Consider the following 12,387-nt stretch of genomic DNA (forward strand, 5'->3'; position numbering starts at 1 on the left):
CTGTTTGGCTTCTTCCCTTTCCTCATCCTGCTTCCTCCACCCCCTTCCTGGTTTCTCTTGGACGGACTTAATAAATAATAAATCATTTGTTCCCAAATGCTCATTTCAGGGTCTGCTTCTGGGGAACACCACCAGAAAAACATAGCCAGACTTTACTATGGGTATTGGTCTTGACCTTGGGTGGTGGCCATGTAATACATATGCATTGAATGTGTAGGGGGTTCTAAACTCTTGAGATTTCCTTGCTGAACCCTGACCTTGAGCCCAGAAGAGCAGAGGCTGAGCCCACCAGGACAGGGCCCATGTGTGGACTGCTTCACTCCAGGCTGTGTCCGTGAACCAACAATGAACATCACACCAACACATGACTTGCCCTCTGATGGTTTATTTTATTGCTATTTATTCAGGCTCTTCCCCAAACATCTTTCAATCTCCATCATGGCCTCTTGTCCAGAATGTTGAAACCGTGCCCTGCTTCTTGCCCTCTTCACAACACCCCCCCTTCCCTCTTACACAGAATATTTCAAAATAAAGATCGAAACAGGAACTTAGCTGAATTTTGCAACACAGAAGTGTATCCTAGGCCTACATTTAGAGAAAGTGGGGGGCGGGGAAGAGCAGTGAGTCCATGGGGTGGGGGAGGCGTGCACGCGGAAGGCAGTCACACGGGGTGGGAGGCAAACAAGATAACAGGTATCTGAGTCCTGGGGGCTCCAGAATCATCAGAAATTACCGACTTCCCTATGGGAAGTTTTAGAAAAATCTATAACACACACTGTCTCCACACGGGAGGCGTTCACTTCCCCTTAAGGTAGACTAGAGAAAAATGAAAGAAACCCCAAACCCCACATTAACCGAACACACACACGCAAACACACACACGACAAACTCTAAGTCTCCAGATAAACTCCTTCAAATAGGCACTCTGGGGTTGCAGATATCTGGGGCTTTGGCCCCAAAAGGCAGGGGGGCACGATAGCTTCTGAAAGCTCTGAGGTCTGATCTGTCGGGTGGTACCGGCCCAGCTGGATAGGAAAGGAAGCTGGTTTGAAAAAGAACCTTCTACCTTCATCTAAAATAGCGACTTACAGGAAGTTCTGTGCCCTGTGCATTTCCTGAATGTAGCAGGTTGGCATTGCTAAAGAGCGTATCACTGAGATGGCAAAAGCTGGCCATTTAGATGTGGGCATTGCATCTGGAGACCTGACTGGCTCCACGAAGCAAGGACAAGGTGCAATCTGCTGCTAACCACCGTATCCTCAGAGCCCAGCACTGTGCCGGGCACTTAGTAGGCCTGCAACAAATGCCTGCTGATAGAATGAATAGACATAAGCCAAGAAGAAAAATCCTATTCTCTCAAGAAGACGGATGTATAACCTTTTCATTGGTTATAAATTGGCTCTTTTTAAACTCTCAAAGTGGAATTATACTTTACTTATTCTCCTGACATCAGCTGGCCATACACTTTTTTTTTTTTTTTTAGTTGAAACTGAGTCTTTTTGGTTGGAGCCAGGGAATTAATCTAGTTATGTCCAAATTAGTGGTTGCTCAGCAAATGCACTGGTGAACTTCCATGGGACAGACGGTCCGTCTGAGGCCAGCTGCTGGCCCAGAACTGGCTGTTCGGCTGGAGGCCGGGCCAGGTCCTTACCCGTTGAGTCTAAGATCTGGGGAGGACAGGTGGGTCTTTCACTGTACCCTGGGGGGCAGGGCTGAGCTTGGCTGGTGGTGAAAAAGTCCTTGTCTAGCTGCCTGGAGGGATGGCGTCAGGAATAGGAAGTAGAGGCAGGAGAGGAGGGAGGTCAGGGATTGCCCAGAGACTGGAGAACCAGGCAGCAGAAGGCTATGGTGGAGCCCAGGTGTCTTCACGCACTGCACTCTTGGGCACAAGGATGATGGTGTGGGGGGATCAAGCACTTGGGGGGAGCCTGTGTCCATCAGAAAGACGAGGTATAAGGAGCATCTTGAAAATGGAGAAGGCTGTTCTGATAAAATCCGCTTCCAGGGAAGGTTCTAAGGTAAACGATTGGACCCTCAGGGAATAGGGAAGCTAGTCAATGGCGTCTACACTGCAGAGAGAAAGCCAAGGGGATCGGAGCGAGGCAGGGAAGGAATGACTAATTGGAGGCAGCCACCTGGACACCCCAAGAGAGCTGAATTTGAAATGATGTCAGCAGTTCAAGGTATGTCTGGGGGGAGGGGCCCAGGGTCCCTTTCCATGGGATCTAACTTGACCTTCAGGGCATGGCTACCAGAACTGGTGATCCCAGAGCCTCCAGAACCTCCTTCCCTTCTCCCCTCTTTCAATTTTGGACAAGAGACTAAGGACTCTTTGGGGGAATGATTTGGGTACAGGGTTTTGGTTTTCTTTTTTGTTTTTCGTATCAGGGTTATACAGACACTGGCCAAGTGCACGGCTGTTTTCAGGAAGGACAGAGTTGAGGCTCACCAGGGTGGTTTGGGTGGATGCTAGGGCCCTTCTGAGAGATGACAAGGTACAGATATCCCAGATTCCTCACCTCTTGCTGCCAGTGGCACAGAATCCTTGTCAAGTCCCTGCCGGGCAAGGGGAAGCTCTGGGGGGGTTCAAGGAGTCTGGAGAAGGAAGGGAGGAGGGAATTGTCAAGGCACCTGTAGTGTAAGCCCTGACAGTTGGGTTTTCTCTTCGGTGGCTCAAGTGCCTGACTTAAGCTTTGATTGCTGAGGTAGCCACTTTAGAGAAGGCGATCTCCAATAGGCATATTACCAGCCACAGGACTAGATAAAAAGCCAGGCTTCTTCCTCCCCCCAGGCTCCTTTGTTTTAGATTTGGTTGGTTTCTATAGCTGACCATCTGGGCCCCTGGATTTCCCTCTTCCTGTGCTTTAAATTCCAGCTCTTATGTTTTAAGCTCACCAATAGGAGTGAGCCCGCAAAACCCTAGCCCCCCCCCTTCGGCCCCCCCCTCCCAAGAAAAGCAGAACCCCAGGCCTGTGTGGTCTCTCTCTCCCTGTGACCTCGCTGTGTGGCCCCAAGTGTGCCGTCCCGCAGGTAATAATCCTAAAGTTTCCTGACAGTTACTGCCGAAGGGTATCTTGCGATCGTAAAGAACCATGAGGGCGGGCCCAGCCACGATACAGGTTATGGGTGAGCTGAGACCCGCACACGGCAGTCCCCTGAGATCAGGGTACCATGTGCCACCACTTGAAGGCGAAGGGCTTCCTGCGGACGTTGGTGCCGCAGTGGACTTCGCCCAGAAACTTGTGGTAGGCCGAAATGTCATCCACGAAGGTGCAGCAGAGGCCCAGGGGCTCCAGCAGGGAGCGCACGTGTGTCTCCAGGCAGCATACCTCCTCCACCTGGGGCCCGAACGGCTTAGGGATGCCCAGGTCCTTGTCCAGCACAATCATGTTCACCTGCCACGGGGGTGAGGCACCAGCTCCGATTAGTGAGCGCCTACTACTCGCCTGGGCCCCGTGCGAAGCTCACTGAACCTTCCCAGCTACCCTACGATGCGAGTGTGGTGATTATCCCCACTTTACGGATGAGGAAACCGAGGCACCGATGGGGCGAAGCAACCTCCTATGTGGCAGAGCTGAAGTGGAAAAACCAGGCAACCTGCCTCTGCACGCACGCGTGGGAATACGCACACGCACGTGGTCAAATGTGTACATATGGGCGCGTGAGTATTTGCGTGTGCATCGATAGGTATCTGTGTGTGTGTTCTAACCTCCCTCCTCATAGAAGACTCTCCTGCACGACGACAAGGATCCCTCCTGTCCATAAAGGTCTTTTTAACTCAGAAAGCACTTTCCGATCTGTTGAAGGATTTCCCGGGACCCCCGTGAGGCAGCTATAGGATGGGCATTCTCACCCCTACGAGGGAACGTGGCCCCGAGAGGACAGGTGCCTGGGGTGGATGGGCGAGGCCACGCAGCAGCTCATCCAGGGCGGGGACCTGGACTTCCCGACCCACAGACTTAGCCGAGGGGACCTTCTGGCTTTGGCTGCCCCTGGTTGGCCCCGACGAGGTTTGGGGCCCCGCGTGCCTCACCATATTTGGGAAGAAGGCTCTGGCCTGGCGTTTCTCATCCATCTTGAACAGAGCGGGCAGATCGATGATGTCCTGCTCTGTCAGCCCCAGCTCCTTCTTGAGGATGTCGCGGTTCCAGTCCAGGCAGCGCTGGGTGAGGGGGGGAAAGGGAGGGTAGGCAAGTCCGGGGACACTCGTCGACCCTGCTCCTGTCTGCAGCATCACACCTAGGGCCCCAGCACTCCAGGGAGACTCCCAGCACCTACCTAGCACCCCGCCACCTCTCCAGTGCCCCTCCCACCAGGGCTCAGTAACAGTGGGAATAAAGAGAACAAGACAGAAGAAGGTCACAGGATGACGCTTGGTAGAAATGAGACAGGGACTCAGAAGGGGGGACGCATCCATAGCAAACTTCAGGGAGCACTGACCCCCTAAAAAAAATTAAAATCCAGGGCATATATTTACACACGCATTTCCTAGAAAGCACGTCTGAGGCTTGCATCATATTTTAAAGGCGTGCGCCTCCCCCAATGTCATGGGCCTTATAGAACCCTTGGCTCTTTAGCACTGCCTGATGCACCTTCCTTCCCAGGTCTCTTGCCTGCTCCTGGCCTCCGCGGGCCGCCACAGCCCGCCTTTGTCCCTCCATTTAGCTCCCAGCTTTAGCACAGCAGCAAAGCAGGGAGACTGGACCGGAGGCTCTTCGAGGCCCTTCCCTCCGTCTTGGACCCTGAACCCTCGGTCGCTCCCTATGGAAGCCCTGAGGATGTGAGAGGCGTCATTGGGCACAACCCCATCCCTCCCAGGGCCCCCTGCTCCGGCCTCACCTGGAAGTACTGGTTCTCTTGCACGAGACTCTCGCTGGACAGAATCTTGTTGATGGTGATTCGCTTGCTGCTCATCCCGCCCAAGCCTGTGGAGGTCAGAGGTCCCAGGGGACAGTCAAGCCTCAGGTTCCCAGCCTGGGTGCTCCCCTCTGTCAGCCCCCCCCCCGCTCCCAGCTATTGGGCTAACTACTGGGAGGGAAGAGATGGGGCCAGGGACAGGCAGGGACCCAGGAAGGTAACCCTAGGGCAGGGGAGGGCAGCACACACACTTTCTTCTCCAGGACAGGCCATGTTGCTTGGGCCAAGGAAGGCTTTCTCTCTGGCCAGAGGGTGGAGTGGTACAGGTTGGTACCCGGGTCTCCCCCCGCCGGAGTCTGCTTCTAAGGACCAGCAGCTGCCCAGGGTGAGTGTGGCGAAAGCAGGAGGCCCAGAGGTCGCCCTTGCTGTTTTCTAGAGCTGCCTCATGCTTGGCCCCTGCCCTGGTGTGTGCCTGCACCTGCCTCCTATTCCACGCACGGCTTTTGGTCTGATTAGTCCTGCCTAATGCTCGCTGAGCACTCTTCTAGCTGTTTTACATGGATCAACTCAGGAATCTTTCCTATATTCCTAGGAGGTAGCTGTTCTCATGAAAGATGAAGAAACTGAGGCAGAGAGAAGCTAAATGACTTGTCCAAGGTCTTTTAGCTTTGGCAGACCCTGTATGCAGACCAGGCAGTCTGATTCTAGAACCTAAGCTATTAATTCTTCTTTTTTTTTTTTTTTGTGCCTGATCTGGGAAGAGTTGGCTGGTCCGTCGCACTTCCCAATCTTGAAGCCTGTCAGTGGCAAAGAGATTGGGGCTGTCACACCCTGCACCTGTGCTACCTCCACAGTGCTGCTTGGACCTTGGCTCCTATATCCTATGGGTAGCTTTGGGGGTGTTTTTACTATATAAAGAAGCCTCCAGGAAATCCAGACTCATGCTGGCCAATCCAAGAAAAACAATTCCCCATCGGTTGGGAATAAAAACAGGACAGTGGTCTTAAATTGGCTTTGTCTATTCTGGCCCCTAGTCACTATCAAGAGCACTGCCTTTGGATACGGAGGGCAGTGATGTACATAAGTATCAATGAGCCTTAGGAACGCAGACTTTTGGGAGTAGGCAGACTGGAGATACCAACCTGAAAAGTGACAAGAAGTAATTTAAGAAAAACGTGTAAGAAATTGTTACGCCCTCTGTAACCTGGCTCGCCGTCTCCAGCCGATCAGCTTTCCCTCTTTCCATAATTAATTCAAGAGCACACCTAGTCTCCATCTGCATCTGTCCCAGTTAAGTGCCTGCCTAAATTAAGCAGATAATTTCTCACTCCGGGACTGATAGTAACGACGTCTGGCTATAGATCATGTCAGGCTGTTCCCACTTTTCTTCCTGTCCCCCAACTGCATTACGTATATTTTTCTCTATCTCCCTTTCAAGCTCCTCAAATCCAGATCACAGGTCAGTTAGCTCTTTTTGGGGTCTGGTGCCACTTAAAGTGTCCACTTTAAATGTGTATGCTGATAATAGGGAGCAGCGGGCAGCTCGATGGTCCAGCTGACCACGGCGAAGGTCACGAGGCCGGGGCTGCTTCCCACCATGGTGACCTCACAGCCCGGAGCCGTCCGGACCCCCAGAAACTGGAGCCGGATGCTCAGGGGCAAAGTGCTCTGCCCCCTCCTCCTGGGCGTCTCTCAGGGGGGCTCAGCTCCCCACTCCCCGCCAAGGGCCCGTGGGCACTCACCTTTGAACATGATGGCCTCCCCGTGGCCCTCCCTCTGCTTCTCTCGGAAGAGCTTGTAGCAGGCCGAGGTACTGGCCATGAGCAGCCGGAATTGCTGTGAGAGAACATCCAGAGGGACGGTGTCCACAGAAGGGAAGTGGCCGAGGAGCACGAGGGAGCCCCCCCCAGGGACCGCAGAGCCCTGTCTGCCTGTCTCAAGCCTCCCCGTGCCAAGTGGCACAGACGGCCTGGCAGGGTTTTCTCCGCAATGCCATGGAGTCCAAGCTCAGAGTCCAAAGTGGCTTCGGGCAGAATGGAAGAGCTTCTCCATGTGGCCAAGAGGCCGGGCCATTTGTATAACATTCCCAGGGTATGCCGCTGCAGCCATTCCTTTCCCTTCAGAAAACAAAACAGCCCCAGGCCCACACCCCACAGCTCTCTAGAGCATTACAGTAGCCCCTAGCCCTGTGATTATTGGACACTTGAACTGTGTGGCTAGTCTGAATTGAGACGTGCTGTTCCGGGTAAAGTACACACCAGATTCTGAAGACTTGGTATGAATAAAAAAAATGTAAAATCTCTCATTAATAATTTTTAGATTGATGGCACGTTGAAATGCTAATATTTTGGTATATCGGGTTAAAAATTGACCCTGCCACAGCGACAACGTGCAAACCAGCTTGAGCCTACTTCCTTCTTCCTCTCTGTGGTCCACTACCTCTAGATCCTGCCCTCTGCTGATGAGAGCTGGTAGCACATGAGTTCTCCTCTATCCTAGTCACTCAGGCCTCAGCGGCCAGCTCACCTTTGTGCCTGGGATGGGGACGAAGGTCATGAACTCATCGACGTGGCCCACGGTCAGCCAGTCTGAGTAGAGCTCCACGGGTGCCTGCACCTGTTGGGCTTGTAGGAAGTCCCGCACCACCTTGGTCATCCTCCGACCACCGGACCTGGGGTAGGGGTGGGGACGAGGCAGCTCTTCAGGGGATTTCCCGCTGTGCCTGCCTCACCAGAGGGCCTGCAGGCGTTCAGCCTCTGGGACCTAGCCTGTATCGAGGGCGGCATCAGCCAAAGTCACAGGAAGGAGCCTGAGGCTCAGGGCTGAGAGATCCTGGTGCAGGCCCAGGAAGGCGTTTGTGCCCAGAGGCAAAGAAGGAGGCCGTGGCTGCAGCCGTGGCCTGTACGAATGGATGGAACGGAGCCCAGCCTTCAGCCCCTTCAGTTCCTGAGGGTGTCACGGGGTAGAAAGAGGCCAGCTTCTGTGCTCAGGGGTCCTGCCTGGACTGCTGGAGGGGGCTAGGGCACAGGCACAGTTCGAAAACCTGCCCTAGCCCATGTGCCTCTTTGTTACATTAACTTCTACTGATCTTCGATCTTTAATCAGTTTAAGCAACACCTCCTCCAGGAAGCGCTTCCTGTTAGACTCTCTGAGGGCTTCGATGTCCCCAGTACCCTGAGACTATGACTCCAGGCCTTTGCAGTGGCCAAAATTCCTCTCTGATCTGGCCGCTGCCCGGGTCTGCTACGTCCGTTCCCTCCCTTTCTCCTTGCTCTACTCGCTATCCCCCAAGGCTTTGCTTTTGCTGTTCCTTCTATTTGAAATGCTCTTTCTCTCCTATCTTCCCATGGCTGTTCGCTTCTCCTTCAAGCCTCAATTCCCAAGTCATTTCCTTAAACCCACAGAAGCTATTTATTTTCTGTACTCCTCCTACCCTAGCTGAAAATTTCCCAAGGGCTGGGCTTTGTCTATTTGGCTCACTGTTGTATCCCTACAGCCTAGAACAGTGCCCGGAAGAGGAGGCCCTCAAGAAGTATTTGTCTCTAAGGAGCCCTCCCTGAACTCCCCGAGGGGGACCTATCTTTGGGTTCCCCTGGCTCCCTGTGCTTCTGTCTATCACTGTATATGTCCCTCCTCTGCCCCTGCTGTTTCGTGTCTGTGATCTCCACTGTCTCCCTGAAGGTGGGGCTGGGCTTCATGTTTAGAACGCCATGACTGGCACAGGGCTTGGCACTTGGCTGCTACTTGGAAAATACCTGCTGAATGGATGAGTGACTATGGAGTGGAGGGTGGCAAGAAGCTAGACCAATGGTCACTTCCTGGCCAGTGGCCTCCTCCCAGAAGGTAGAGCATCCTGTGTGGCTCAGAGGGACTTGGTGGCCAAATCCTGGCTGGTCCCATATAGGCAGGTTCCTGGCAGCCCTTTTGTGAAATGAGGACCAATAGCTCTTCATTGTGAAATGAAGACCAATCGCTCTTCCCACTGACTGTCCTGATCAAGAAAGAATCTGCCTTTTCACTGGGAAGTGGGTCATCCGGGGAGGGAGTGATGGTGTTACGGACAGGCCAGGGAGCCAGGGACTGGTGCTTTGGGGTAGGGCCATGTCTTCGCAGCCCTCTTTTATGCGTGGGCACCCCCAAGGACTTATTGGTACTCTCCCGCTCATTCTCCGTCAATTACCTTTTACGGACTCCTTTGTCCCTTCCCTACCTGGTTTATAGTCTCACTACACACCCTCCCATTTGGGGACGAGCTCTGTATTTAGTTTTCTATTAGATCCTAAGTCATGCTAAGATACAAAGGCCAACTTGGTTTCATTTCCAAGCGTGTCTGCATCTTTTCAGAGTTGTGGAAGGGGTTCGTTCTCCCAGCCCATCACTCCACGCGTGAGCAGCCCAGGCCACTCCTAAAGAGAAAGAATAACTCCTCCACCCCTGCTCCCCCCAGCCCCGCCCTGGCTTCTCTTACAGAGGAAAGCTGCTTCCGATGAGGATCCGGCCCAGGGGGTATGTCTTGCCGTTGACAGTCACTGGTGGACTGACCTCCAGGTTCCCAAAGGAATCGAGGCTGGTAACAGGCTCATAGAGGGGCTCCCGGGTCACGTAGCCGAAATCTGGGCCCTGGGCACGGGGCACACACCCATCATTAGTCTCCTGGAGCCCGAGGTCCTCAGCCCCCTCTCAGCCACCATCTGATGACTACTCTTTCACCACCTTTAATCTGACACTTAGCGTCTAGAGCCTTGCCCACGGTCTTCTTATTCCCGCCAAAGAGCGGGGGCTGGGCACGGGGAGGCTGAGTTCGTGAGCGCGCTGGTGTAAGGGTGGGCATGCCTGACGGTATACAAGTGTGTATTAGTGTGTGTGTGCCCTGGGTCTCTGCATGTGCCTCTTCTTCTCAGACACAGAGACATATCGGTGACTTCCGAGTTAGTTCTCATTTTGTGCTGTTGAAATCCCCGCTCATTGCTTCATTTATCTGACCCTCGGTTTCCCAAGCTACAAAAAAGAGGCATCCGATTAGATACCGGAGAGAGAGGGTGGTAGATTGTATCGTCGTTCCCAGCAACTTGCTACCCTTTTCCCAGTGAGAAGACTTTGCATCCTGATATGTGGGGATGTGGGTATCTCCCCGTGGAAGGAATAGAATTCCCCCCCTAGTGTTGGACTTGGTCATGTGACTTGCTTTGGCCACTGGCATGTGAGCAGAAGTATGCGTGCCAGGGCAGAGCAGAAGCCGTGAGATCCACCGCGTGTGCCGGCCAACTCTTTCTCTTCTCCTTGTGTTAGGAGAATGGCATTTCCCAGGCTGGGGGCTGCTCCTGCAGCTGGGGCTCTAGAAGGCAGAAGGTGTGAGGAAGCCGGACTGCAGGTGACCAGCCAACAGTCACTGCCGAGTTCAAGCAATACATGGACCGTTAGTCGTTAGCCATTGAGATTTGGGAGTTGTTTGTTACTGCAGCCTTACTGAGAAAAGCTGACTGATACATGCGGGAATGACGGACACGCAACATATAGACCATACCACCCATTCCCAGCCCACCGTATTTGTTCACTGAGCCCAGAGGCAGCCTCTGAATCCTTCTTAGCACAGAGCTCCAACAAACTGGAGTTGACACATAATATAGCCCTCTAGTGACTCTTGAATTTTAAGGTTCCTGCCCTGCCTTTTTGGTGAAAAAGTAGGGGCCTTGCTTGGAGACTTGCCTTGGGGCTGGGATGAAGCTTGCCTGACAAAAATTCTTGTTTGAAAAGAAAACAATACCGTGGGGTGGGAAGATGTGGCTTACCCTGGCCCAGCCGAGGGCTCAAGGGACAGCCGTGCCCAGTGGGGTGGATGGCTGCAGCTTAGCACTTTCTCGCCTGGGAGCCCCAGATGGCAAGGTGTGACTTGCCGGGAGCTGGAGCAGCTGGGTTTTATGGCAGCACAAAGCTGGGCTTGGCCCAGGCCTCCGGGAACAATGCAGCCCGGGGCCTTGGAACCAGGCCAGCCTGGAACAAAGAAGGCAGGTGGTGACCCGGGAAGAGTGTGGGAGCAGGAGCTGGGAGGCCTCGGTTCTCATGCCTGCGGCCACCGTTGCTGGTGGCCAGTTTGATTCTACCCCTCACAGTGTGGGAAGAAATGGACAGTCCTCACCGAGGACGATGTCTAGGACTGTGGACTGATAGCCATAATGATGGCTAATAATGACCATCGTATTAGGTGCGGCAGGATGCCCCAGATGTGGCTTCAGTCCTCACAACAATACAGTTTCTATCCCCATTTGCAGATGCGCAAACTGAGGCTTGAGGAGGGTAAGACGCGAGGCCAGTCTCTACCATCTCACCGTGGCGAGGGCCCCAGGTTAGGGAAGGTTCTCAAGAAGTAGGTGTGACCCTGTGTCCCTCTCGGGACTCCAGGAGAGGTTGCCACGCATGTGACCTTGGGAAAGCCCCCTGACCTATCCCCATCTCTGCCTCTTGCTCCATCCAAGCATCCCCTGACTGTCCAGGGTGGAAGGTGAGGACAAAGGAGACAGGTTTTGGTTCTGCCCTTATTCTGCCAGTGGTTCAGGGCATAAGTGGGGTGGTAATGGCCTCTAGAATCAGGGGGTCGGATTGCTTTAAAGAAACACATACACTGGGGCACCTGGATGGCTCAGTTGGTTGATTTCAGCTCAGGTCATGATCTCAGGATTGTAGGATTGAGCCCTGTGTTGGGGTCTGCATTGGGTGTGGAGCCTGCTTGAGATTCTCTCTGTCTCTCTCTCTCCCTCTCTCTCTCTCTCTGCCCCTCCCCTGCTCTCTCTCTCTAAACAAAAACAAAACAACAACAACAAAACCACACATAAGCTAAAAAACCACAGCTTCAATGAGCTTTGAAGTTGGAACCACGATTTTCGACAATGGCTTCACTATGATTTTCCTCTTTGGAACTTATTTTTCTGCAAGTGGGGGGTGGGGCAGGGGCAGGAGTTAGGGTTCTTGCCCCGCCTCTTTCCCATAGCTCCCATTTCCTGTGAGATAACTCTCCTACGGGAAAACTTTTTAGCCAGGGGATCAAAAAAGTCACATCAGGGTGCTTTTCACTCCTGCCTTCCCAAGTGGGTGCAAGTGATAACAATAGAACATTTATCGAGCACTTGGGGTGTGTCAGGCCCTGGGGTAGTGTCGCACTTTCCTATGAGAAAATTCTCCAAGGAAAGGACCTTGGAGGTCACTATCCCAACTGACCCATTCTGCAGGGGAGAAGATGGAGGTGCTGGGCCACAGTCTAATTTGTCAAGGATGCCCAAGGTCTCCTGACCTTTCTGTGCTGTAAGAGTCCTCAGGATTGTTTCCCCTGCCCCTCACCCCAAGGTGGCCCTCAGCATCTCACCAGAAGCTGCTTCATTGGGAAGTCCTTCAGGTATCCATCTCGGGGGGAGTCCAGTACCACGGGGAAGCCTTTATGGGGGGCCTCTATGTAGCCAAACTCAACTTCATCCTGTGGGGACACCAAGGAGAGCTGTCAGACAAGCCAGCCTCCCCAGTTCTTTTCACTAGCAAACG

The 12,387-nt window shown here is 53.4% G+C and overlaps 1 protein-coding gene across 1 annotated transcript in view; it reads right to left on the reverse strand.

Moving 5' to 3' along the window:
* Positions 1–365: 365 nt before the first annotated feature.
* Positions 366–12,387, reverse strand: part of PADI2 (peptidyl arginine deiminase 2) — a 43,524-nt gene continuing 31,502 nt past the window's right edge. Inside the window, exons 10-16 of the mRNA XM_027060294.2 lie at positions 12,215–12,322; positions 9,326–9,477; positions 7,384–7,528; positions 6,600–6,693; positions 4,840–4,925; positions 4,034–4,162; positions 366–3,395 (exon numbers count right to left, since the gene is read on the reverse strand). Coding sequence (XP_026916095.1) covers positions 3,162–3,395; positions 4,034–4,162; positions 4,840–4,925; positions 6,600–6,693; positions 7,384–7,528; positions 9,326–9,477; positions 12,215–12,322 — 948 coding nt within the window. The 3' untranslated portion in view covers positions 366–3,161. The remainder of the gene's footprint in view (positions 3,396–4,033; positions 4,163–4,839; positions 4,926–6,599; positions 6,694–7,383; positions 7,529–9,325; positions 9,478–12,214; positions 12,323–12,387) is intronic.

The sequence above is a fragment of the Acinonyx jubatus genome, chromosome C1 (genome assembly GCF_027475565.1).
Source record: "Acinonyx jubatus isolate Ajub_Pintada_27869175 chromosome C1, VMU_Ajub_asm_v1.0, whole genome shotgun sequence".
Classification (NCBI taxonomy): Eukaryota; Metazoa; Chordata; class Mammalia; order Carnivora; family Felidae; genus Acinonyx; species Acinonyx jubatus.